Source organism: Erigeron canadensis, chromosome 8 (genome assembly GCF_010389155.1).
Source record: "Erigeron canadensis isolate Cc75 chromosome 8, C_canadensis_v1, whole genome shotgun sequence".
NCBI classification, from domain to species: domain Eukaryota; kingdom Viridiplantae; phylum Streptophyta; class Magnoliopsida; order Asterales; family Asteraceae; genus Erigeron; species Erigeron canadensis.
This window is the reverse complement of record NC_057768.1, coordinates 45,154,854-45,182,740: the sequence shown is the minus strand read 5'-3', so window position 1 is coordinate 45,182,740 and position 27,887 is coordinate 45,154,854. Positions and strand designations below refer to the sequence as shown.

Sequence of the window (27,887 nt, the reverse complement as noted above, 5' to 3'; positions counted from 1 at the left end):
CTCAACTGGCGTAATCGGGTGTTGGGCATAAAATCTTCACAAATTTGGGATGTTGGACTTGATTTCATACCTGAAACGCCTGAAACTAGAAAAATACTAGGCATGTACAGAATCTACAAAGGAAGTTCTTTACACAGTTTCATGTGAGATGGATCGATTGAATAAAAATTTTGACATTATAACGTTTGTTATGTAAGCATAATAACCCTCCTTTCAAGTGTAGTATATATAATATGAGAACCCCTGTTCAACCAAGTTGAAATTTAGAAAGGGAATTCCAGTTATGATTACCAAATTAAGGCATTTGATCAATCTAAAACTGAAAGCTATTTGTCGAATAAAAAATTCAAACATAGCAATATCTTTTCTGCTTAGTATTGAAAATTTAGTTTGGAAACGTCAATATTCCAAGTACTAACAATGAGTAGTTTATCAAAGTTCTTTCTAGACTAATGGATTAGGTTAACTGTTATTCTCCTAGAAATCATGGATCTTGTGAGTCGAGTTTTAGAGTTTCGTTTGCAGAATGGAGTTAAAGTGATAACAGTAGAAAGAGGTTGTGATCAAGACCTGTTGACGTGGTCATACGTCTGGAACAGGCATATTGTGGCAGGTCACATCGGGGGATTTTAAAATACCATACATATAAGATAAGAAATCAACAACTTCATACAAATTTTAAAACTTGTATAGCATCATGGGTACATCAGTACATACATTATTATTTTAGTATATAGAAGAATCTAAAAGTAAAGACTTAAATTAAATTATTCAAATAACACGTAATGTTGGTTTTTATGCGTTTTGCTCTTTTACCGGGTTCTAATAAAGATAGGTAAACATTTCTAGCTTGGCAATGTAAAAAAAAAACTACTAAAATAGTACAGCTACCAAAAAGAAATCATTAATGTGCGGTAAATCTCCCTCGCTCCTCTAGGGATGTTCAAAACAATCTCCGATTTTATCTGAAAAGTCGAATATCCGAATCTTCAGTGTATAAGTTTCGGATATTTTTAAAAAAACTTAGAGCTCGTTTGGTTGTAAAAAATATTTTTTAATTTTTCATTTTTAATTTTTTAGAAAATGAAAGGGGTTTTTATTTTTTAAAAAACAAATAAAATTTTTGAAAACGCATTCTAATTATAAATCTAGAAAACATGTTAGAGATGTGAGGGATGAGCAGGGAGTAAATGGAAAATGGAAAACAAGAAAAAGATGTTTTTTATATAGAAAAGTGGAAAATATTGTTTTTTGTTTTCTTGGAACATTCTTAGAAAACTATTATTAGAACACGTTTTCTGTTTTTCATGTTTTCTTAGAAAACAAAAACGGAAAACAAGGGGTGTTTTCTACAACCAAACGCGCCCTCAATATGTTATTTTTTTAATATCCAAAACTATCTGAAATATCCGAACTTGTCCAAAAATTTTTGAAACTATCCGAAAAATTTATAACCAATATCCGAAAATATCCGGAAACATATCCAAAAATATCCGGAAACATATATATTTTTTTAGAAGTTCTCGGAATCGGATATCCGAAAATTTTGGATATGTGTTCGGATATTTAAATCTCTATCCGAAATTTCGGATATCTCAAACTTTAAACACCCTTAACTTCATCTGACTTTGAACACCCTTAATTTTTTTTTTTTGTTTCACGAGCAAAATATATGAAAATGATTAAATTAATTATTTGATGTCAAAGATATGAATTACTCAGAGATAATGTAGTAAACTCGATCGAAACTATTATGTATTTAATTAAGGATATATCAAACATACAAAACATAAACAAGAAATTAATCATCAATTATTACTGAAAATACTGTTCTTATATTAATTACAAATTAAATAGGTAGCTTTTCATGGTTTCCATGGTGGTGGAGGTGGTGGTGGCATGGGAAACAACGGTGGAATTCCTGAAAATATAGAGTTCTTCTCCACACCATCACCAGCCGTTGCGGTGAGTGACACAAGTGCAGCAACCAAACCCGCATTTCCAGCCAATGTGGGTTCCGTATAGCTATAATTGGCACGTACATCTCTATACTTGTCGAATCTATCTGGTCCTGCAACCATGGCCCCTGTGATGATGTTCGGGTTAGGTTTACCTGAAGACAGCCATTTGAACCCACCTTTGCACGAATATTTGACATTGTTGTTTGGTATTGATGCGCCTCGATGGTGTACGTGTGTTGGGTATTTCTTGCCATGTCCGACCACATAGCTCATGTTCATAGGGTTTTTGCCCAAAATGTAGTCCATCTATATATATGCACAACATAAGTTTAATCATAAGAGAAACTGATATATTTACAAACATAGGAAGAGAGATTTTGAGTTTTGGACCTGAGAAGTGGCAAAGTCTCTAAGTGTCTTCAAGCGAAAAAATGTTGTGCCACAGTACCAACCCGGAAGGTTAGCAGCTTCCAAATAATCCGCGTAAAGTGAAGATAAAAATACAGCATTGACGACATATTGTAAATTTTGTGGTTGTCCTCGACTAAGTTCGATTAGCCCTCCTACAAGTATAGTTCACATTTGGTAGTTAGAACCTAGCTAGTTATCATTTTGAGTAAAAACTTTTTTTACTTTAACAAATGATGAGTTACATCGTGTACCTTTAGTCCAGTTAAAGACTTGATATTGCTGAAGGTATGAACACATGGTTAGCGAGGTGGCGTTGTGATAGCTGCGTAGCAAGCCTTCGTAAGGGTATCCGGGGTTTAAAAACAAGCGAAGCCTTGTTAGCAAGAGCATTGCAGCAGGGGACTTGTTATCCCAACTTAGAACCCGTTGGCTTGGGTTATCGGTTAACGCTTTAGCATGTCTTGGAAGTCCTTCGTTCGTTGCTAACCATAGGTAACTGGCGTTACCCGTTGCATAATACATCCAGGCACTACCCCATATGTATTCATCATAGTACCCTGTGGAGTTATAGTATGGTTCTATCCAAAGGTTGTTTTTAGAATAGCGGGTGCGTTTGCCTCCATCTCTTGCGAATTTCCATACTGTAGAGGCACCTTGCACCAGCTTCTTGGAGTATGCAGTATCGTCTCTAAAGACAATAGATGCTGCTGCCAAAGCAGCTGTCATTTCTCCTGCAAGATCAGCTCCTGATGTGATCATTTGTGTTGGCCGCTTGTAGTCCATGTCTTCGGGTCTTTCCCAGCAATTGTGATCATCCGGCGTTGTTGAAGCATTTTGAGAGCCTCCTACCTGGCCGTAAATGTGGTCAATTTTGGTAGCCGAGGAGTTGAAGGTCCGAAGCAAGTAATCTGTTCCCCACCTGATAAGTTCTCGGGTATGATCATACTCTTTGATGGACTTGTACTTGTGTTCGTACTCAATTACGCTCCAACTCAACATTGTCATCGCAAATGACATTGGGAAATTGAACTTGGAATTGTCACCAGCGTCGTAATATCCTCCTACCAATCCTCCTTTGACATCCGTAGCGTCGGCTCCATCTTGAAGCCCTGAATCCCCTCTCCATTTAATCCCATTGTTCTTTGGTAACTTCCCAGCTGCGTCATTTATAATCCCAATAGTTAGATATATTTTTTTGAGGGATGCATTACTTGTTTTATACAGTAAGCTAGCTAGCTAGTAAATTGAAACTCAATCTAGATTTACCAATTTACTAGTCAACACTTATTATAAGGCATGTTTTTATCCGTTAAATATATGGTTCTTGTCGAATTATATGTAAAAAATTAGTACACTAATTAAATAAATGTAGAACATGAAACCATAAAAAAACAACCCTACTACGTATATACTCCAGAAAAGCACAAACATTTCATTCGGTCAAAACAGGCCGGTCGAGAGAACATGAAATGACCAAATGGGCCAATTACGCTTAATTTCTTTTAGCAAATGTCAAAGCAAGATAGGTGTCAAGAGCATAGGATAGTTAGAAGCTATCAACGATTGAGAGTTATACAAATTGTTATTTGAAACAGTCATTAGGAAGTTTCATTGTCAAAGTTGATATTTTAGTATGAAACGAATATGATGCAAACATACGTTAAATGCGTATATGCTCAACCTTTTTTTTTTTACTCATAAAAGCATCTTGAAAAACTATGAGTAAATTACCAACCTTTTGAACGATTTTTTATAAGGGAGTACAGATGAAAATCATCTAAACAAATCAAACGTCAATACATGTCAAGATTTACAATCTTTAATAAATTCTCGAAGACTTAAAATGCTATATATTTTTTGTTTGTGATTGTGAAAATAAACTAGAAGAAGCTTATGATCCACAAATAAACAACATAAATAATTACAAAGTTATTGAGATGTAAACACATGCTACCGTCGTTGGTCAAAATCAATCTATTAAGTGTTTAAGCATGAAAGTCAAGATGTTGAAAAACAAGCAAAAGGTAATAAAGGAACGTACATTTTTGGGCGTTGAAGAACAAAAGCGCCTTGTGCAATGCTTGAGTGTATTGATCCGGTGGCGGGGGCTTGGATTTATGCTTTGGAATCGAATTTGCAATTATGATCGGAAGCCCGATCACCAGAAAAGCAACAAAGAACGCGATCAACGTCCATTTCAATACTTTTCGTTTCACAACGATGCACCCTAAATCGACATACCTTGTCTTGCTTTTCTTTCTTGAAGCATCATTTGGGTCCAAAAGCCAACTTTGTTGAGTTTGATCTAACAGGGGTCCACTTTGTTGACTTTGAGTGTTGTATAATGATGCCCTATCCATGTCCCTTCTACTGTTTTGATCTTCATTATCATTTTCATTTGCTATTTCCAATGATCCTCCCCAATGATTTGCTGCATACATTATTCCCAACACCCTCTATCTTTTTTGTTTGTTTTATAGCATGGGAGTGTTGCACCTGTTGACAATCAAGTTAAATGTGATCAAAACCAATCATATGTACATTAATGGCATGATTTTGCTTCTAAATGGAAAGTAAGCCGGCCAGTTTTACATAGTTCATTATCATAAAGCCTCCAAAGGTTTATCAATATGACACTCGTGCCACATCATAGTATATATATCAATAGATCTTTTTAATCTTATCATCAATTAATATGACCATTTCTTTTTTTTTTTTGGAACAAGTTAAATGTTAATGATTCAAACCCCAACAGTGACATCCAAGGTGGGCAGTATGCAAGAAGTCGAAACTCGCACGCTCTTACAGAACAAGAGTGATAACACGTATACCCACACGTTGAAGGGGTAATTAATTGTCTGAAACAATGAGGAATCAAGATTCGATCCCAAATTACACCAACTAATTTGATTTCCGTTTCATTCTTAAAAAAACATATTATTTTATAAATGAAACGGAAATCATATTGTTTTTAGAACCAAATTGATTTTATGTCATATGCTAAACCTCATAATCATACATTAATGCATATTGAATGTTGATAGTTATAATGCTAAGAGAACTAATTAGTAATATGCAGCAGACAAATATGATGTAAAAAAACCGGTAAAACATGATCAAGTGATAGCAAGCATTATTGTAATTAGCCGCATTGGTAAACATATACTATGTCGTGTAACATTTTTTAAGCCTCATAGAACCGAATTTAGGAACATTGAAAATATAATTCTTACCTCTAAAACATGATCGAAAAAGGAGAGCTTCAAAGGTTGATTTCCATGTACTAGTCCTCTTGGATACACATTCCTTTTTGTGTTTTGATGAAAGTTGTGGGGTTATATTAATAGTCATTGAGGAGGCCAAGTTGACTTTTTGAAGGTTTGACAAGCATTCAAACTTTTTTATAGTCTATTATTATATTAGTATAGTATGTATTTTCTAACGATTTTGATGATGAGATGAAAGCTGGATGTAAAATGAAAAAGCATGTTAGAGGATGTATTTGAATTTGATTTTTCTAAAGATGAAAATGAAAGTTTAGCAACTGGGGTAGTTAAAGCTTCACATCTTTGCATATATACCTGGCTAAGATGGTTCGAAAAGTTACATTTGATGAAGTAATTTAACTTTTAGATTCAACTAAACTCATGATATAATTAGCACATGTATTTCTGTCGATATTTTCACATTTAAGATTAACACATACTCCATAATTTTTACAATAGTTACACATTTTTAATATAATCTTACCCAACAATCTTAATTAACACTTACCTTACATTTAGTCATTTTTCACATCTTAAATATTATTTAATACTTACTTTATACATCAATGATACGAAGTTCGGGAAAATAAGTAGTAATATTGAAGGTGTAACTTTCAACACACGGTTCTAACAATAATTAAAAATAAAATTTGTTTTTAAAACAAAAGAATTGTGAATTTTTGTTCTGTACAAAGAGGACCATTCAAATATGTTAGGTTATATTTTCAAGGGTAAGATTGATAGCTATGTATTAAACTAACACGGTTTGTCACATTTCAAGTCCCTATAAAATTTTAGTCTTTTTTTGTAAAAATTTAGTCTTGTTCGAAAAAATCAAAGCAAAAATGTTAAAAAGTTATTATAAGATTTATAAGCTATTGATCAGAAAATACAATAATTTTCTTTATCGTTAGTATAACATCTAATATTCTTGTAGTTTATTTATTTATTCTTTGTAAACGACATATTATACTAACACCTAAACGACCACTAGCAAATCACTAGTACACCAAATGACACTTTTGCAATAAAATAAACTTAATTATAATATGCAAAATCGAACAACAATTAAAATATTTTCAACTAAGCCTCACCTCTTACATAACCGGAGATCAAGATCCCACAAACATTTATATACCAACTTGCTATAATTACACGTTATTTTAATACAAGTCATTTAATAGCTGATTGACTACTTATATCATACACTACTACTGGCATATTACTCACACAATGCGGCGGTGATTGTGGCGGCGACGATATGGTGACAGGTGCGACGGTTGGTGACAGATGAGGCGTCGATTGGTGTAGATTATTGATATAAATGGTTAATGAAAATATTTTAAAAGATAAAGGATTGATAGTGTAACGTAATCATTAATGTTAAGGGGTAGTATAACTGAAAATATCTGAGTGCTAAATGAAAATATTATATATTTTAAGGGTAGTAGATTAAAATATTACATATAAGGGTATTTTAGATATTTCCCCATGTAACTTTCAACATGGGTATTTTCCTTAATAAGTATAAATAATTATAAATTATAAATATATATATATAGATAACTAAATATTGGGAAGTGATATGGTTACAACAAATTTTAACCATATGCAATAATTAATATACTTTGCAATAAACTTTGTATTTTTGTTGTAGATTACAAAATGGTATACTAATTTCATTTGAACATATTATTCGACCTGGTAGGCTTACCAGCAAGGTAGCAACACATCTAGCCCATCAAATCTTAAGTTGGGCCTATTAATAGTGCTATTAACCCATTTCCAGATTGTGTTCCGGACTTGATCTTTTCAATTAAAGAAACCTTTGGGTTGGGCTTAACAACTTAACTAAGAGAAAGGGTCATAGTGATAACTGACTAGGTTAGCGATGGTGCATTATATGAGAAACTGAGAAAGTCTACTTTTATAAACTGATAAATACATATACATAATTAATTAATATGAACAGTTTTGGGCATAACTTATGTTAATAATTAGATGTTGTCTTAATCCTTAATACTAAGTTGACTCGGAATAAATCATTAACTCATAACAAATTGTTCTATAAAAATTCACTTCAAATGATATTGAATAAATACTCAATTAGTCACATGAATCACAATCCAAAAAGATCAATACATTCATCATATAAAATTATTAACATTTTTTTTATGTGTGGTGGTGATTAATTTATAATAACTTATTATAATATAACTAAAAGATGGGTTTGGGGTACACTTGGCACCCCTAATCCCCTTCCTTTTACCTAATCCTCCCTCCTTATTAATCCTCTATTTTTTTAATATTAATCTAAATTAATTTACACTTTTTAGTTTTCCATTACCAATTTACACTTTAACCTCACTCTAAAACAATTAATTTACACCTTTTGGTTTTCCATCACTAATTTACACTTTAACCCAAATTAAAAATAATTAACTTACACTTTTTGATTTTCCATCACCAATTTACACTTTAACCCAATTTAAAAATAATTAATTATACTTTTTGGTTTTCATCACCAATTTATACTTAAAAATAATTAATTTACACTTTTTGGTTTTTCATCACCAATTTACAATTTCAACAATTTTAAAAATAATTAACTTTTAGGTTTTATTGGTTATCTATATTATAACTCACATACGACAAAAAAAAATAAAATAAGAAACTACGATCAACTACAAAATGATTTTTCTTTTTATATACTTTGCACATAATTAATCATTATTATCATTTTTTAACATTGAATTCTTATGTTATTGTTAACCATCATTTACGACTCCGTGTTGTGCATGTATTGTTTTGGAGTGGAACAACCCGAAGAAAATTAAAACGTTCGAGATGGTTTTTGTTGATGAATTGGTATGTATTTTTCAAATTATATAGTTTACACTTTTAGAATATAAGAAACTGTAAAGTTATTATTTAACTAAAGTTGAAAAAAATGGGTAAACTGAAATCAATATTTATATTGAGTTAACTTTCGTACGTTTCTTCTTCAGCTTTCGTATTGATTAAGTTATGATATATGACTTGTCTAATCTAAATATTATATATTAACTTTTGTATTTGTAACCTATATTAACTTTTAGGATTTACATTTGTATCTTTTTATAACCTTTTAGATATAAAGTCTAAATTTGCTATGAGTAGCTTTATGATTACTTTAATATTGACTTTGTTTATTTTGATACAAAGTAGCTCATTAATGGTATATACTTAAAATTTACGATTATATCCTTCTATAAGCTTTGCTATGAGTAAGCTTATGATTAATTTAATATATCGAATATGATACTTTTGAATCTGTTTTGAAACTAGCTCATTAATAGTATAATTTTTTAGTCGTTATTTTATCAGGGGAAAATGCTACATATTGAGATGGTGTTGAATGTTTTAGTATGATTATTTAGCATGGTGGAACAATTCATCATTTTAGTTTGTGTATGACAAATGTACTTCGGATCTTATGAAAAACAAGATATCAATTTTAAATAATACCTTTAAGTAAAACCCTTTAATCCACGTTATGTTTAGGATTTAACACAACAAGATATGGTTTTGCAAGGTTTTTGGCTCAACTCTTTTTTTTAATCAATAATTTGTTTCTCTATCTTTCTTGCATTAGTCGATAAAATCATTTGATCGACATTTGAATGTCCTTGGTTGGGTTCCTTTTAATCATGAATAATTTTCCAGGATCTATATGCAAAAATATTTATTCGATTTTTATGGTTAATTTGTTTGGGGTTTATTTTTTAAAATTAGATTAAATACATAGAAACACACTAATAGAACTTACCAGTTTTTTTTTTTGCTATTTGCAAGGCACTATCATACATGGCTCGGTTAATGGTGAATGGACGGAAAATTTTAAAAGTATTTTGACCGATGGAGTGGCTATTCAGCTAGCAAATTTTCAAGTTGATTTCGATATATCTATTTAATATATTTGAATTCCAATTTTTTAGCTTTGATTAATATATTTTGAGACTACCCGTCCATTGGACAAGTCTGAACACTAGTAACACTATAAAAAAAAATAATTCTTCTTATCTTATGAAACAATATTAGAGTATGTTATGTTAATCGTGAACACTAGTAACACTATAACTTAGAGTTGTATTCATGAGAATCCTTAAAAAGTGGCGAACTCCAAGGGTCACATTTCAGCCCTTTGATCAACTATCATCTATGGTCAAAATTAATATGAAAAAATACATATGGAAAGGTATTTTAGTAAAATTGCACATAAAAAGAAACTAGCCTTCCCTCTCACTCTTCGTCTTCTCATATCCAAAACACACACACAGTAAAACATACACACACACACACAGTAAAACACACACATCAACTTTTTTTTCTCTCTCTCTCTCATTCGGCGTCTGGCGACCAACACCACCACCTTCAATGGCACAGCCACGTTGCCTTTGTCTTCGTCATCATCTCCATCATTCATCATCAATTGATTTTGAAGATGTTAATAACTATGAAGGATGTATTGAATACGAATATTACGACTTTTTGTTATGTAAATTTGAATTTTCTCAGGTGATAATCAAATGTAATTTGATAATATGTGATTAAATCTATTCTAACATTTGAACTTGTTAAATTTTATTAGTAATTCAATTGACTTTGTTGTTTGGTTCAATATTGCATACAAGGTGTTTGATGAAATGTCTAAACCAAAGTTCCTTATATATGATTTAATATAAAATCACATTTGATTGAGTATTGCATAAGGTGTTTGATGAAATGTCTAAATCAATGTTTGATAATATGATTTAATCAACTTTATGATTCTGAATTAAATTTTTTGGTGTATATGTTTGTGGATATAAACTCTAATTGTTTTGTGGAAATGTATGAGTAACATCAAATTCGATTTGTTATCTGTTATTGTTTACTTTTATGTTCACAATCATATTTGATTATGTATAGAGATTATAGATATTTCTGTTTTTGTAAATGTATGTGTAAAATCATATTTGATTTTGTATATATATTCTATAGATTTGTGTTTTGTAATTTTGTTTTGTACAATTAAATTTGATTTTGTATTAAGGTTTTAGTTACTTGTGTTCTTATACCTAGAATCATATTTGATTTTACTCTTACTGTGTGAAAATCATATATATAATGAACTATTCAAAATCAAAAATGATTTTACGCATACATTGTGAAAAACCTATTCAAAATCAACTATTCAAAATCAAAAATGATTTTACGCATACATTGAGGAAAACCTATACAAAATCATATATGATTTTTTATAACACATTGAGACAAAACCAAATGAGTTCCATACAAAGAAAACCATTTATAATCAAAAATGATTTTACCCACAGAGTGTCTAAACCCTATACAAAATCATGTATGATTTTATTCATACATCTAGAAAAAAAAGTGAGTTCGGTATCATTAAACATATTCAAAATCAAAATTGATTTTAATACACTATGAAAAATTTATTCAAAATCATATATGATTTTACGTATAAATTTGAGACAAGACAAATGAGTTATATACATATAAACCTATTTAAAATCAATTTTGATTTAATGCATACAGTGTGAAAAACTTATACAAAATCATATATGATTTTACGCATACATTTGTCAAGAAAATATAGCATTGAGTCAAATCAAATGACTTCTTTAAAAAAAAATTAATTCAAAATCATAAGTAATGTGTCAAATGTCAGTTAAAAAATATCAGTTTAGTGATGAATATTAATAAGTCATTTATATAACGGTGATTTTTGTCATCATATACATAAGGTAAAGTTGTTCTATAGTCTTTGATAACCATTTTCAAATTTGCCGTACGTCATGCTGTCACCAACCTGTGACGTGGCCGTATCACGTCATCGGAAATCAATCATGTAGTGTAGAAAAAAATAACAAAAATAAACATAAAACAAAGACTTAGTTTTCTTTCTCCAACTCAGTAACAAAGTCGTTCGATGAAGTGCTTTTGAATGCCTAGGAAACGAATTAATATAGAAAGCAACGCCTTAAAAAGAATCTTTTTATATACAAAAAATTAGTTAATTGTTCTAATAACTTATCTTTTTGAATTTTTTGAATTTTTTCTAAATATTCAATCGGATACAATATCAAGGAAACTTCACCTTATAATGATAATGAAATGTTGATCATGTCGTGACAAGTATTCGGAAGGCAAAAAAACCGCAAGGTTGACTTTTGTTTTTAATTCACGTGTTTTGTTTTTCCATATACAATTTATATTTTTTAAACAATAATTTCAATATAATAAATCAAGAATCTTATCTTTATATATTATTATTATTATTATTATATATACTAAAAGAGATATTAACCAGTCATATATTTCCAATTCATAAAATTTATTGGTAATTAATTCTCTTAATATTTTAAATTTCAATTTAAAAAAAAAAACTACAGTAATTACTTTCATAAATATTTTTGTCTCTAATTCGAAGAGCATTTTAGACACACAGATAAGTCTCGAATTACTGATCGATATATTGATCGTTGGTAATTTATTCGACTATCAGATAAAACATTCAGCATTTTAAATGCATATATTATGACTCCATCTAGGAGTGGCAAATTTTGATGCCTTTCACACTATTTCACCACACGTGGGACATATTGTCCATACAAAAGTTTGGGAGTTAGTTGGGACTAGTACTACATAAGGACCACTAAAAATAAACGTGACTTGCTCTCGATCAATAGTATGAATGCTAGCTTCAATTACACGTACATAATGATATCGATCAACAAAATTCCATTTATTCATCTTTTTTCATTTCTTTCTATCAACAAGTTCTTTGAAATCTGTAAATTAAAAGAAAATATATATTTTATGGTAGCAATTTAAAGTATGTACTTAGTACTACTTTACTTTAAAAGAAGATGTGTGTATATGTATATATATATATACAAGTTTAATTAATTAGTTCATATTTTATTCACGTATAGCTAGAATACATCCCAACTAGTAATTTGTCTGAAGCTAGCTGGTAATTATCGTAACGTCATGACTCGCTGTAAATTTCTGCATGCATCCAAAAACTGGCATGGGTACGTGATCAATTAATCAAAACTTTTGACTTCAAATCTCTAAATTAATTGCATTGCTCGTTTCATTTTTTCTACATATATAACAATAAGCTATATAGCTAGAAACCATAATATACGTTATTCCTTCAAACCAAATCAAACTTTTAAAACACAAATCTCAATCTAAGGATGCTCCCCTGAATACAAGGGGAAAGAAGGATACAACATCTCAATACAAACACAAAACTCAAAGTATGCTAGAAAAGGATCAAATAGTTTTATCTTTCACAACTCATTATTCCCAATCGCATGCATACTTCAAGTTTGGACAAAAGTTTTTGCCTCTCTCATGATAAGAAAATTTAACATGTGTGTGATAATATAATTGTTTTAAGGCATAGTTTAGTTATAATTAGATTTTATGTTAAGAAAATAATATATTTTGTACCAACAATGTCAGATTGGTTGCTGAAGCAATATCATAAGATCAGTGCCGGCCTTATAGTTAGAGTGGGTTAGGCATGGGCTTAAGGCCCACCAACTACTAAGGCCCCAAACATATGATATATCAGTTTTAATTATAAAAAGGTGTACAATGAAGGCTTAATAACAATGCAAAGCTTAATCACAATGAAGGCAACATGTACGTGTTAGACTATTGAAAAGCTAATAAAAGTAGATTCATTTTTACTTTTGTATGCTATTTAAATAGTTAATAGGCCCTAAAATTGATGTTTGCTTGAGCCTCAAAAATCTTAAGCCGACACTGCATAAGATCGAATCCTTTGATCCCATTGATCACATATATATCTTTTGATGACGATGTCTGACGAGTATAAGATGATGTCATAAACGCATGAAGTACAAACCTAGCTAAAAGTTTGTTACAATTTCCACTAATAAGACACCATAACGTACGTAAACCTCAAGGTCCCACTAGCTCCCACCTTTAAAAAAATGTGAATTTATGTGTGAAGCTTGGTTGCTATACACACGAAACACAAGATATTTCTGGAACGATTTTTTATTTATTTAAAGTATAATGTGTTCACACTTTTCACATTATTAGAAAATAATACAAATATTATATATCACTAGAATGGCTGAATGGGTACTTGTACTAAACAACGACAATACACAATATGAAAAGGGAAAATGTTATATACTGTAAATATCAGCCCTTGTCCTCACATCAATTTTTACAGGTGATAGAAATAAAAACTAAGCCCCCTCATTGAATGTGAGATGAAACAGTAAATAAGGATTTTTATTTACTGTTAACAACTTATTAGACAACCCCATATGAAAATGACTAGTAAAACAAGACTTAACAGATAAATAATAATAATAATAATAATAATAATAATAATAATAATAATAAAAGTAAAAAAAATAATCTAAACACTTATGTAAAAAAATTGTAACATATATACCATCCGCATAAAATATAATAAGCAATATTTGGGTCAATTTAAAAAGTTGTTATTATATTGTCTTTCATAACTAAAAATTAGATATTATAAGTTATAATAAAAGTAGTTTAATAAATAAAAATACAATTCATAGCAATGTTGATGGCTCATCTATCACCAACCGTCACCCTTCAATACATTGTCACCGTCACGATCATTGTTGCATTGCTTGTGTAACGTGCTAGTCATTTTAAAAAGATTTTCAATTCACTATATATTGAATGATCCTTTCCTCTACTTTCAAAGTTGGTCTAGTTTACAAGGAGAGTCTTTTAGCAAGTATACGTTTTTGGACATTTGATTGTTCATGGATTCCAAAGGACACAATAAATAATAGAACGAATTGCATTTTTGGTCCCTGTGTTATTACACATTTTGCAAGTTTAATACAAACATGTGCAAAGTCACGAAACGCATCCATGTCATATCACGCCTGTTGCAATTTTGGTCCAACAGTAACGTTCCGTCTATTTTTACCGTTAAATACATCATGTGCCCCTCACGTGAGGAGTAATACTGTCTTTTCATATAAACGAGGACTATTTCTGCAAATAATCAAAATACATATCTCATCATTTACCACTTTATAGTTTATACACACACGTTCCTTTTTTTCCATTTATCATCTTCTGTTAAAAGTTCTATACATATACTTACCCTCAGTTCATTGAGGCTCGACAGACCTGGGCTAAGGAGATGATCTGGGTAAACTTTGGGGGACCAAAACACAAAGGAAGCAAAAACATCACATCAGAGCTCCGACAGGTGTGACTGCCAGTGGGGACAATGTTGGTTGCGGTGGTGGTTCTGTGGCGGCAGACGGTGGTGATGATGATCCGAGGATATGGAGGTCTCTGTGGTTAGACAGATCTACAAGTGTATATATCTATAGATCTTTGTGGAAATGGATTTTGGATATAAAAGAAAGAAGAATTGATTATATAGATATGAAAAGTGAAAAAAACCACCACCACTATCATCATCGTCCCACAACCACCATCTTTTCTCCGGTGGCTGAAAAATGAAAAGGAAGAAGGCGGTTAGTTGTTCTTTTTTAAAGTTGGATTTTTTGAAACCCTACAATATAAAACAGGCGGCCACCACGTTGGTAGATCTAGAAACCCTAAATTGTGGCGGGTTATTGTAGATCTAAAAACCTCAACCGTTGATGACAAATTGATGATGGAAACCTTAACATCACTATATATATGTATATTTTTATATCTATATATATGGTGATGGTCTAGTTGGTTGAAGGTTTGGTGGTGATCGAAAGTTTAATTGTGGCAGAGATGATTTGGAGATTAGTGTGTATGTGAGACAATGTTGCTATCTGCTTCTTTTTTCTAGATTCACCTGCAAATTATTATTTTAATTTTTTTTTTGTTGATGATGGATTTGATTCCCCTGCAAAATAATGAATTTTTGTTTTATGTTTTTAATTTATTTGATGAGTTAATTGAAGATTTAAAGAAAAAAATTGTTATATAATATGATTTGATGATGCTAATGATATATGATTTGGGTTATTTGCAATAATAGTCTTCGATTATATAAAAAGACAGTATTGCCCCTCACGTGAGGGGCACATGATGCCCTTAATGGTAGAAAATAGACGGATCCGTCTGTTTGAACTAAGATCACCACTAGGTTGATATCACGGGACCAAAAAAGCGACTTTGTATACGTTTGGATGATTCTTGCAAATAAGGTGATAACACAGGGACAAAAAAATATTTCGTTCTAAATAATAAATGTCACATGTATGATGTCATTTGTTATGACGTCAGATGCATTTTTTTTAACTTCAAAATTCCAAGTCACTTCTGGACTTTCAACGTTTAATGAGTATTATATATTGGGCAATTTGTCCGCTTCCTTTATTAGAGTAAAAACAAAAACGATGTTATCTTCAATTTCTTTTAAGAAAGAGCATTTGAATTTTGTATGTATGTTTTAAAAGAAAATACCTTAAATCACAGGACAAGAGTAAATGCATACTAATCCTAAATCCTGTAGGCTATTTTTCTTAGATCATTTTACAGTTTTGAATTTTTCTTTTGAGTTCTTTAATGAACTTCCAATGACTTTATATATGCACATATATATATTTTAGAACAAAGTACGTGATTATATATATATATATATATGTGCTAGAGACAAATTCCAACAAGTAACTAATTTTTTTTTATATATAGAAACTGCTTCCTTCCTCGAAATTTCCACATGTACTAAAATAAAGACGACTTTTTGACTTCAAATTAAGAATCCTCACCATTTGATTTCTATAAGAACTGTGTACACTTTGATGGTTTCTTCTTCCATCTTTTAAACATTATATAATTACTTCAAACCAACAGCTAGTAATTAATTATAATGGTGGCCACAATTGCCATAGATCTCAATCTTAATCCCTTCCAAATAACTAATCATGATGCATCAGTAAGTAATCAATAATTCATCACCTAATTAATTATATGAGTATGCATGCATAGTTAATTAAGCATCATGATTTGTAACACTTTTTAAGCTGTGTTATGGTTAAGGTTATGGAAGAAGCTCAATCTGATGAATCTTATGAAGGCGAGAATGAAGACGAGGATGAACCATCATTTGAAAAAGAGGTTTGTGATTAATCAGCATAAATTCATGATATTCATCTATATATATATATAGGCATTTGGATTGAAGTTTATTTTACATAAATAATTAGTTTTTTTTTTTTTTTTTTTCAGTTTGTTGATAAATGATATTATAATTATCTTGACATATGAAAGCTAATTAAGAATGGTGTGTGTTGCATTATATATGATCGAGTGTAGGTTAATGATCATCCAAATTCTGGTGGAGAGCAGTTAAGTAATAATGATGAGATAAGTAGCGAAAACAAGAGGCTGAAGGAGATGCTGACGACGGTATGGGACGAGTACAATTCTCTACAAACTTACATTAAGGAACGACTACTAATGCTAGACAAAGAAACGACGTTGTTAGAGCTTAGTAGTCCAAAAAAGAGGAAGTTCGATAATCATAATAATGAGACGACAGTAGTTCATGATCAAACCTCGTGGAAGAAGAGGCCGGGTCAGGAGCTACCAACGTCTGGAATCCATAGAGTTTACGTACAAGTTGATCCATCCGATAAAAGCCTGGTACCTAGCTACCTACCTTTTATAATTTCCATCTTTTATTAATTAATTTCTTGATTAGAGATCAAACGGGTAACTAATCACTAGCTAGTTAGCATGAAATGAGTGAATGAATTAAAAGGTCATCGATCAGTTAATTAATTTTGTATGTGGCAATGAATGAATAGGTAGTGAAGGATGGATATCAATGGAGAAAGTATGGGCAAAAGGTGACCAAAGACAATCCATCTCCTAGAGCTTACTACAAGTGCTCTTTTGCTCCCACCTGCCCCGTCAAGAAGAAGGTATATAATTACTCATTAGTTTCATTAATTCTCGCTTCCTCCGGCCGGCCAAGAGATATACACAAAAAATAATTACTCGTATCACTCTTTATCTTAATTACTTAATTGAAAGATCTCGTGTATGGCCGGCCGGTAATTAAGAACAATTCGATCGTATCAAATATATCAATCTCCATTGTTATTAGGGCTTGGGAATAGGTACGTACATAAATTATTAATACGGTACGTAATTATAAATGAAGTAAATGCATGTGCTTATTAATTTGATCGATATTTACTGCTGCAGGTGCAAAGAAGTGTGGATAACGATGGCGTTGTAATAGCAACTTACGAAGGAGAGCACAACCACAGAAGCACCAAGCAGGAGGCGACGTACGCTCTTTTAGCCAATCAATGTAATAATTATACTTCAACAACATCGCCTGCTAGTGATGAAAGATCAAGCAGCAGGTTCAACTCATCATCCCCAACAACAACACTAGTCCTGCCAAGTAGTAGTAGTAGTAGTTTCGATGAGGTTTTGGTTAAACAAATGGCTACTTATCTAAGCAAAGACCCTAATTTCACTTCACAACTTGCTGCTGCAATTTACTCCAAGGTTTTGGAACATGATGATTTGTTCAGAGCTACTATATGTTAATAATACATACATGGATAATTAATTAGCCTTTCAGTTCTGTTTGCCATTTGTATGATATAAGGTGTACGTACATCCAATATATACAGTTTGCAAAATCACTTGATGTGATCGATTGTGGGCATCAAGAACAATTGCTAGCTAGGCATTGTAGCAACTCGAAAGGGCGAAAGGCATATATGATACGGCGGACGTTTTATCAAGGGATTAATTACTTTTATATATATGTATCTTATATACTTTCTATAGTGTTGTTAAGTTTTCCGGTTAATTAGTTGGTAGTCGAGCAAGGATTGTAGATGTAGTGCGGATTCGTTTGATTAATAACAGGATTTCCATTATCATGTAATTGTCTGGTTTTCTCATGATTCCATCTTCATTAATTATGTTGATGACTGGAAATCTTGTGCCATTATTACAAAGAGATATGAACATTTTTTTAGTTATTGTTTGGGTCTTAGCTTTTGCATACAAAGAAAATATTGAATCAATTACAGTACGACACTCTTCATGTCAAAACTCAATCTATATCGAGCTTAATTATAAACTAGTATGAGCATAGTACGGCGAAATGTTGCGGGCGTGGCGGGGACGGTGGTCTAGTGGTGTAGGTGACAGTATTATTGATGGGGGTGGCGGTTTCAAGTAGTGTAGGTTGATGTAAAAGTCATATTCAAATTAATTCATTAAAGGTAAATTTGATAAGCTATAAAAACTCTTTCTATAGTGAGTATTTATTAAAGGACAATTTAAAACTTTCATATGTAACATTTGATCAGTAATATTTTCTATTTGCAAGGAGTGATTTTTTTATATAGAAGTATAGATTTAGGTTAACTTATGTTTTGAGCTTATGTTTACCGACTAAAAATTCATTATATTTTATCTTAAATTTGACTACATATATTTTCAAATAATATATATACCTTTGATAATTCAAACTATGATAATTCAAACTTTGACATCTAAAATGAGATGAAAGACTATAATAGTATCATCTTCACTCTCTTAATCATTTTTTTCATCTTAATACATCATCATCTTTTTTAAACTCATACATCTAAGTCAACATCACATTTACTTTATTTCTATATAATTCTAACTAAACTAAAAAGAACATTTTTTAGTATAAAAACATTACATTAGTTAAAAAATATATATATTTCAGTCATTAAAACTTTTAAATGATAACTTGATATTTATATTATAGTTTAATAAATTCATTCACATATAAAGTTTTCATTTTAAGTCATAGTGCTATAATATCATCTCGTCCTTTTATATAAGATGGAGTTGACTAGAGATATTTTTTAAATCCACTATGTGAGGCTCCGTTGTGAGATTTTTTTTTCCAAAGTATTAGGTTCGAGTTTTGGATTTCTCATCTCAAGGTATTTTTCATGAGGAGAAGTTTGGAGGTCCAACAAATTACTGTTTAAAATTGTCTTCAGCACGTCTGAATAGAAACTAAATTTAAAAAACAATAATTAAAAAAAAGTAAAAGAAGAAAAACATTTTAGCAAGATATATCAGGCTATCAGCAACCAAGTCATGTAAATACCGACATTATACAAGTTAAAAAATTGTATAGATCAACATAAGACTTAGGTAACTACATACAAATGAAAAGTACTTTTGGTATTTTATAACCATTGTTTTAAGAGGAAATCATTTATACACATTATTTCCACGTAATAATAAGAAAGAAAACGACAGTGATCGACTAATCTACGATAAACCAAATAGCAATGAAGTTATAAATAACTTTAGAGACTTTAGATGATTCTCATCCTAAATTGTACCTATTTACAATAAATTTATATGTTATTCTAGTACTAAATATATAAAGCATTTAAAAATATGAAAATGTTATATGATATTAACAGATGCACTCATACCAATTTTTAAGATATTATAAGTGCACTCGTACCAATTTTTAAGATATTAAGTTATCCCTTTTAAATTGTTGTGCATACTGCATAGAGACTGGAAACTGTTCATGTGATAAACCCTTGATTAAAAGCCCAACTATCAAACATTGTTTTATTTGCCCGAAGAAAGAACTTTTGCGGTCAACTCCAATGGTAAGCCAAGCCCACTTCTCTCTTGAAGTTAAAGCTTTTGTTGTTTGTTTATTATCTACGTGGATGTTTTCTTGTTCCTGTTCTGGTTTTCTTCTTCTTGTTGTTTTGAGATATGAAATGTGATTGTGTACTCCTCTTTGTGATGTTTGTTTTTGTGGTGTATTAGTGTAAGCTACCCTAATTAACTGCTACTTTGTTAAAGAGGAGTTAAATACTACTGTAATTATGACCTCTACGTAATTGCAATCCGAACCGACCTACACAAAAAATTGATGAAAGTTTCACCTTTTTGCAGAATTTAGTGGACATAAATGTAAGGCGTGTGCCTAGTTGATTCCGGGGAGGGGAGGTGGAAAGTATCCCAGGGCGGTCCAACTTTAGGCCATTAGGTTAGTAGACATGATACAGAAGAAGTCATTACCTGTTAATAATACACGTATACGATCTTAAATTTATCCATATGACAACAGAGTTACAAAGTTTAATAGTCTTCTATAACTTCTAATTGTAGTTATATACAATCAAACCTCTTCTCTTTTGTTTAAGGGCAATAGTTGCAAGTTGTGGTCGTTTGTTTCAACATTTGTAGCTTTGCTTTCTGATTGCAATACATCAGCTGGAGTTTGTACATCCAAGCGACCGGTATTTGGGACAAGAAAAATAAAACCCAATGTTATAATTCTCATGAGATTTCTAATAAGAATCACGAGCCATAAGTTTGTGAAGTCGGTTCTTGTGACGTGAAACACATGAAGAACTATTGCACCTCCCCACTTAGAAGAAAGTGAACCGAGGCTATCAATGCTCATTAAAAGTGCGAAGAAGGTGCCTTCAATGCCTATTGGACACAAACTTGTGCTTAGTACGACCATAGGCATCCACCTAACCCTAGCCACTATCCGGGATACACATTCTTCCAAGACCACAAATAGGTAGTCAGGAAGCCCAAGAGCGAGATTCCACCGTAAGATGAACATTAGGTCGAGAAACCCAGATAGGCCATACACGAGCTGAGCAAAAAATAGTAATTTTCGAAACGGGTAGTCTTTGAGGAGCTTGTGGTAGACTAAAACTCCAACAATGGAAGCCAACGCGCCAATTGCATGTACCATCCCAACCAGTTCCTGCATCAAGAAACTCAATGTCTCAATTGTTGGTCATGTACACATGTTTCCATCTCTGTGTTTAGTTGTTTGCACACACACACAAAAAAAAAGTACCTGAGAAAATGCTGGACCTGCTTTAGGGTCAGTGTACCAATAAAACTGGCCTTCATGAGTACTAAAACTAAGAGCCAAAGAAAGATACATGTAAAGAGAAGGCTTCCAGACTTGAGGTATTTGGATGGTCTCATACATGCCTTTTATTGCTCCTCCAAGGTTCTCCATTGCCTGTGATATATCTTATATATATATATATATATCAGTGTTCACAAACTTGAACCTCTAAGTTCAAATGAGTGAAAAAAAATCTGACCTGTCTTTTCTTTGTTGACGGGTCGTCAGATGTTTTCTTATCATATATCACAAATCCTAAGAATATTTGTGATGCTGCTGGAATTGCCAAAAGTCCCAAGGCAATCTTTATGTATTACAGAGAAAGAAAGGTGTCAATCAGTACTTTCCTGAGTGCAGATTTTAGTGAACAGTTGTTTTAGATACAGAGGTAACACATAAGAAGCACAATCTAGACCAAGTTTTATGTAAGAACTATAGACATTTTGCAAAATCTTGACCTATTACATTTTTTCTTGCATTAGGTGTTTTGTACATCTATTCTTAGTTGATAAAAATCGGTTATTATTATTAAAAAAGATGTATAACATCACCGATGAATAATCTATTCTCTGCTAGTAACAAACTTGAACTTCAGGGACCAACTTCTTGTACTATTAACCCTACTGATCTAAAAGCAAATACTATAAGATGACTTCGTATTATGCCTGCCTTAATACATCACAACTATTATCTTGAAGCAGTCGTAATTATTTTGACAATGGAAGTTAAAACAGAATTATATTAATCAACAGCAATCGGAAAACAAACTGACCTGAGGACCAATATGATGAATAAAGAAACCACTGGTTGCGAAACCAGTTAGTGCACCAGCAGATGAGCACACTCCACATAGACTTTGCATGTCTGGAGCCAATGATTTTAACTCGATACTGTTTCTTGCAATGCAAGCATCGATAGTCACATCCGCCATCGCCATACCTGCTGATATCGCTATTAAACACCACAACGCCGTGGCTATTCCCACCCTTGCACCACCCTCTGCCACTATAGTAGCTGCTACCACTCCCACAACCCCTGCAATGATAAAATATGGTCGCCTTCTGTAACCCATTACTGGAAAGACGTCGGTCATGAGGCCCCACACGGGCTTCATGACCCAAGGAATATGGTACAACCCTACAAAGAGTTGTACCTTTGAAGGTTGTACTTTTTGAACGTCTTTCCAGTAATAGTCTGTAACGACTTTAAAGAAAGAGCCCGAGAAGCCTTGACTTAGGCCGTAAATAAGGAATATTCCGAGAATGAATGATGGGTTGAGCTCGGAAGATAGCATTTGTATCCATTGGAATGGTTGGAGTATGAGTGATGTTATTGGGTTGGGTGGTTTTTTCAGGGTGGTTTCTGGTGATGGTTGTGGATGGTGGTGAGTGGTGGCCGGATGGTCAATGAGATTTTGGGTCTCCAAGTTGGACATTTTGAGATCTATTCCACCAAATATGTTGACTTGGAAAGCCTTTAAGAGATGTGATTTTTCAAAGGAAGGATAATTTAAATTAATTACTCAAGATTTTTTAGTTAAAGAATATGGGTTTATGCAGAAGAGGCATGTCCTGGTTGCTTGTGCCAAGTTTTTTTTTAATTACCTTGGATTTAAAAACTTTAATACTTACTGTTTTGTTTCTTGTTAACTAACATTATTATATTATGCATGATAAGAGCCTTCAGTGAATAAGGCATGATAATTAATTTGATGGTGGACAACTTGTAAATATGTATATATTTTGTGTTTATGTGTTACTTATCTTTTCAAAATTAACATAATTTTTTTTTCAAACTCTAATAATAATTAATTTGTAATATTTCTTTTATTCTAAGTGATAAATTTGTTGTGAACCTTTAATCTGTTTATTAAAAGTTCGAAATTGATAAGGGGTTTGTTAATTTGCAGTCCCTGCATAATTGAGTATCTGTGTTGTTGTTTGCTAATTTGCAGTTATTGTTACAAGGTTTGAACACATCCAAACACTTTCATAATGATATTATGGTTAATGATTCCTCAAATGTATAAATGGTTTGTCGATAAGATAAGAAAACAGGAGATGGTATTACTAACTTCAACTTGTAAACATGTAGTACATAATGAACTTTGTTGGTTATCTAGTTGCTTTTGTGTATGTTCAGTTTGACAATATGCAAATGCACTCAATCTAATTTTGTTCCGGAGATGAAGGAAAGAAAAAAAGCAAAACACAAACGTCTAAAGTTCATAAATCTTGACAGCACCAAGTTTGATCTGATATCACAATTACTACAATTTATTTGGGTCTGATCTCAATTCCTTCCACAATAAGCCCAGTAAGTTTCTCTTGATAATCACAAAGGCTCACCTCCAGTTCTTTGTTTATACTACTAGGAGCAGCATCTGTTATAAATGACCATATCTGAGCCTCCATCCAACCATCTTTTCTTTCTTGCGGAATCTCGTCGATCTTTGGTCTATTCAACAGGTTCTTTCCATGTCCCTGACCAATTACTGGGGTTTTTGGGCTAGTTAATAAAAAAAGTTTCGTTTCATTTTCAGGATAGCGGTGAAATTTTTTTACTTCTAGAGGACATTCAAACACCCCATGGATGTCTTTTGGCAATTTGTATACAAGGTAAATTGCATATGTTGTATTTGGTGACAGCATGTGGGAGTTGGTATTGCAATTTATACGAAATTCATAGCCAGATTGACATACTGCCACCTTCTCAAACCTGCAGATATTCAGTTAGTTTCAAGAAGTTTTGCAGAATAACTTAGGATGACCAATGTTTGAATAGATGGCTCGAGAGAAGGGGTACGTACCTTGATTCACGTACAGATATCCAATGAAAAGTCTCAAGCGATTCATGGTATTTTACAACTGCACTTGCTGCTTGCAGACAACATTTCAACCCATCTTGGTTCAGATAAAAGAACTGTTCAAGTTATGACAACATAATCAGGCTATTTTTACTTTTTAGAGAATGTAACGACTATCAATCATGCAAAATAAAAGTTAATAAACACAGAACTACTGATCCAGTGGGTCAAATGGCATCCAAAAGAACAGAGCATAGAAACTAAAACAATCTAAGATGTGTGGAAGTAAATTCCTATGGAAGATATATATAGAATCCATGAAATTTCTAATATCTAAGGCTACCCAAGTCTTGAGAATTTGTAATCTATACAAGAAAATTATTGTGTTGAGGTAAATTGAGTCATTTAATGTACATAACAAAGATCTTTCATACAAGACAATTCCATGTTTTACACAATTGTCTGTTGTGTACGAGTAGTATATTGCTTATATTCGGTAAAGGTCGTCACCCCTTGTTAACTTTATATTGCTTATATTATCTATTGTGTATGACTAAACTTTGTTTTTAGCCTACATATCACATCCTTTTTATATCGACAAACTATTTGACTGAAGAAAAAAAAAAAAGCCATACCGCTTGGCCTTTATTTATGAGGATCCCATTGGAAAGCAGCAAGTAGAGTTCCCTGTGAGTGATCTTGTATGGCACAGGATCTTTTGCCATCTTGATTATGTGCCGATAATCACTTGGTAGTTTATGTTCCCCATTTGTCGGGTTGGTATGTAAATTCTCGACTTGTATTGACTCGTCAATTATTGCCTGTAGATAAAAATGACAGTAACAGGGATGATTATAGACTTTGTAAGCATTCCATGATGACGCTACAGTAGTACAAATTAACTATTGCGAAAGAAGGTGACTACCTGCTCAACAGGCAAGAACTGGATGCCTTCCAAAAGAACACTTGTATAACCAAAAAAACTGTACAACGAAACCTCAAGTTTTGTGACTTTTTTACAAGTTAAGAATTGGCACAGTTCAATTAGCATCCATCCGTCATTTGTATGGTCTGCAAGGTGAGATCTAGATGACTCCTCTGCCTCCTTGAGTTTGTACTTTAAACCAACAAATATTGGTTGACTTGACATCTCTGGTTCTTGAAAATATGAAGTATTACAATACTTGAACACCAAGTAGGCTGCATATGTAATCCCAGGGGACAAGAAAAATGTTTCTATATCAACCTCTATATTCATATCGTGTGAATCTTCAATCTTTGCTACCTCTAAAAACCTGCACATATTGAAATTTAGATAACAAACAATATGGAGTTGAAAAAGGACACTCATTGACTCATATATCCGTCTTATATATGACATAACCTTGATTTGGGATGAGGAACCCATTCAACACTTTCAGAACCTTTGAATGAAAACTCTGATGCAGAAATCATCTCACAGTTGAGTTCGTTCTTGCTCAACGAAAACCACTACAGATTTAATACAACGGACAAATCATTATGAAACCTAGCTTTCTTCGTAGATACATTTATATAAAATGGCATTAAACCGTTCAAAAAAAAGTGACATTAAAAATCAGAGGTTAAGAAACACCCGGTCAATAAAACAAAGAAAGAACAGCAGTGACTTACCCTTTTACCCCAATCAATAAGAACTCCTGAAGATAGTAGCAATTTGAGTTCCTTTTTATTTGTGTATACTAAGGGATGTTCACTATCAGCCATCTGGATTATTTCTTCATATTCCATGGGTTTTCCGCTTTCATGATTTTCCTGTGAAACAACCCTGGTTTAACATCTCTGTATCAAGATTAAAATATATATATAAGAAGTAAAAACTGCTTACTTGATATTCAAATGCCTGTTCAAGTTCTGCAAGCACATCAGCCATAGTGGGACGCTCTTCACGCTCTCTTCGCAAGCACTGATATGCAATGGAAGAAAAGGCTTCTAAAGACTTTGGTTCCATTTGTTCGCGTAAACCATTAAAGATAATGTCTTCCAGCGTTCCTTTTTCATAGCAACGTTGTGCAAGTCTTGCTAATAGCCTATTGGGATCATCATCACGATTCCCAATGCACAACCTACCGCACAGAACTTCAAACAAAACAACGCCAAATGAATACACATCAGACTCCTTCGTCAATATCCCCGTCTCTGCGTAAAGTGGATCACAATACCCTAATGTCCCAACCACAGTAGAGACTAGAAACGTGAACTCTTGATTTGCCGGCCCGATTTTAGACAACCCAAAGTCGGATATCTTAGCTTCCCAAAAGTGGTCCAAAAGAACATTAGAGCTCTTCACGTCTCGGTGCAATACTCTTTGTTGCGTCCCAAAAGGATTGTGAAGATACTCAAGTCCACGAGCTGCCCCAATGCATATCTTGAGACGTTGAACCCACGTAAGATCATTGCTACTAAGATACTTTTCGAGGCTCCCATTAAATTCGTACTCATAAACAAGGATTTTTTCCTCTCCCTCGTCACAAAATCCTAATAGAGAGACAAGGTTCTTGTGACGATAACGGGAGAGCATCATTATCTCTGTTAGAAACTCATGTTCGCCTTGTCCATGTTTACGGTCTAACCTCTTTATTGCGACTGTTTGGGTTAGACCTTTCTTGTCGGTTATCTCTCCTTTGTATACCTTGCCGAACCCGCCAACCCCAATGAAATTCTCAACACCGAAGCTATTGGTGGCTAGATTTATGGCATCTAATGAGATTTTAAGGTGCTCTAACTCTTTCACTAAAGCCATAAGTTTTTTAGAGAGAGATTTCAGAAAGATAAGATGAGAACAAATGTTCAAGTTTGAAATGTGTATGTGTAGAGCCGTAGAGGTATTTTCAACGTCAACTCTTTCATGTGGCTGTGGTAGGCAAGGGAATATAAAGAAGACCGTTTACTTCAATTTTTAATTTGATGTAAAGAGAAAGATATGTACCGTTTACTTCAATTCGATAACGTGTTTCTTCATATCTTAAAATATTCCTCGAGAGTAACTACAAAATGTGTCAATATCAAGTTTATATAATAAAATGAAAAATAACGCCGTGGCTATTCCCACCCTTGCACCACCCTCTGCCACCATAGTAGCTGCTACCACTCCCTATCCCATCAATAATAAGACATCAATTATTAGGCCTTCATGTCCCATGGAAGGAATATGGTACAACCCCATGAAGAGTTGTACTTTTGATGGTCATACCTTCTGGTAACGACTTTTAATAAAGAAGCCTGAGAAGCTTTGACTTGGGCCGTAAAAGAAATACGAATGAGATACTGTATGATGGGTTGAGCTCGGATGATTACATGTTTAGCCATTCGAATGTTTGGAATATGAGTGATGTTACTGGGTTGAGTTGTTTTGAGGTGGTCTCCAGTTATATCATATTCTTAAATAAATTGTTCCATGACAATAACTACAAAATTTCACATGACATGTCCTCATATAA

The 27,887-nt window shown here is 32.5% G+C and overlaps 4 protein-coding genes across 4 annotated transcripts; 1 reads left to right on the top strand and 3 right to left on the bottom strand.

The window, feature by feature from the left end:
- Positions 1-1,728: 1,728 nt before the first annotated feature.
- On the bottom strand, positions 1,729-5,674 carry LOC122578239 (endoglucanase 12-like). Its single transcript, XM_043750149.1, has 5 exons — positions 5,606-5,674; positions 4,414-4,868; positions 2,624-3,529; positions 2,352-2,524; positions 1,729-2,267 (listed from the first exon to the last, which is right to left on the bottom strand). The coding sequence occupies exons 2-5, from the start codon at positions 4,811-4,813 to the stop codon at positions 1,866-1,868; spliced, it is 1,881 nt and encodes a 626-aa protein (XP_043606084.1). The 5' UTR covers positions 4,814-4,868; positions 5,606-5,674; the 3' UTR covers positions 1,729-1,865.
- A 10,814-nt stretch (positions 5,675-16,488) lies between these two features.
- On the top strand, positions 16,489-18,590 carry LOC122579645 (probable WRKY transcription factor 40). Its single transcript, XM_043751853.1, has 5 exons — positions 16,489-16,613; positions 16,718-16,795; positions 16,994-17,323; positions 17,488-17,604; positions 17,891-18,590. The coding sequence occupies exons 1-5, from the start codon at positions 16,548-16,550 to the stop codon at positions 18,242-18,244; spliced, it is 945 nt and encodes a 314-aa protein (XP_043607788.1). The 5' UTR covers positions 16,489-16,547; the 3' UTR covers positions 18,245-18,590.
- A 2,087-nt stretch (positions 18,591-20,677) lies between these two features.
- Positions 20,678-23,061, bottom strand: LOC122580280 (probable folate-biopterin transporter 6). The gene is made up of 4 exons (XM_043752557.1): positions 22,375-23,061; positions 21,802-21,906; positions 21,546-21,716; positions 20,678-21,449 (listed from the first exon to the last, which is right to left on the bottom strand). The coding sequence occupies exons 1-4, from the start codon at positions 23,035-23,037 to the stop codon at positions 20,847-20,849; spliced, it is 1,542 nt and encodes a 513-aa protein (XP_043608492.1). The 5' UTR covers positions 23,038-23,061; the 3' UTR covers positions 20,678-20,846.
- Positions 23,062-23,648: 587 nt separating this feature from the next.
- Positions 23,649-27,291, bottom strand: LOC122578857. Its single transcript, XM_043750905.1, has 7 exons — positions 26,276-27,291; positions 26,062-26,202; positions 25,793-25,899; positions 25,334-25,703; positions 25,044-25,229; positions 24,412-24,524; positions 23,649-24,320 (listed from the first exon to the last, which is right to left on the bottom strand). The coding sequence occupies exons 1-7, from the start codon at positions 27,188-27,190 to the stop codon at positions 23,879-23,881; spliced, it is 2,274 nt and encodes a 757-aa protein (XP_043606840.1). The 5' UTR covers positions 27,191-27,291; the 3' UTR covers positions 23,649-23,878.
- Positions 27,292-27,887: the final 596 nt, after the last annotated feature.

Excerpts from the sequence above, each read along its gene's own strand:
- LOC122580280 (XM_043752557.1), bottom strand. The coding sequence starts at position 23,037 with ATGTCCAACTTGGAGACCCAAAATCTCATTGACCATCCGGCCACCACT. Across the intron at positions 21,717-21,801 it reads CGTCAACAAAGAAAAGACAG|GCAATGGAGAACCTTGGAGG; the intron begins GTCAGATTTTTT and ends GATATATCACAG. Across the intron at positions 21,450-21,545 it reads CAGGTCCAGCATTTTCTCAG|GAACTGGTTGGGATGGTACA; the intron begins GTACTTTTTTTT and ends TTCTTGATGCAG.
- LOC122578857 (XM_043750905.1), bottom strand. The coding sequence starts at position 27,190 with ATGGCTTTAGTGAAAGAGTTAGAGCACCTTAAAATCTCATTAGATGCC. Across the intron at positions 25,900-26,061 it reads TTATTGATTGGGGTAAAAGG|TGGTTTTCGTTGAGCAAGAA; the intron begins GTAAGTCACTGC and ends TTAAATCTGTAG. Across the intron at positions 25,704-25,792 it reads GTTCCTCATCCCAAATCAAG|GTTTTTAGAGGTAGCAAAGA; the intron begins GTTATGTCATAT and ends CAATATGTGCAG.
- LOC122579645 (XM_043751853.1), top strand. The coding sequence starts at position 16,548 with ATGGTGGCCACAATTGCCATAGATCTCAATCTTAATCCCTTCCAAATA. Across the intron at positions 16,614-16,717 it reads TAACTAATCATGATGCATCA|GTTATGGAAGAAGCTCAATC; the intron begins GTAAGTAATCAA and ends GTTATGGTTAAG. Across the intron at positions 17,324-17,487 it reads ATCCATCCGATAAAAGCCTG|GTAGTGAAGGATGGATATCA; the intron begins GTACCTAGCTAC and ends ATGAATGAATAG.
- LOC122578239 (XM_043750149.1), bottom strand. The coding sequence starts at position 4,813 with ATGTATGCAGCAAATCATTGGGGAGGATCATTGGAAATAGCAAATGAA. Across the intron at positions 2,525-2,623 it reads AGTCTTTAACTGGACTAAAG|GAGGGCTAATCGAACTTAGT; the intron begins GTACACGATGTA and ends CTATACTTGTAG. Across the intron at positions 2,268-2,351 it reads GAGACTTTGCCACTTCTCAG|ATGGACTACATTTTGGGCAA; the intron begins GTCCAAAACTCA and ends GCATATATATAG.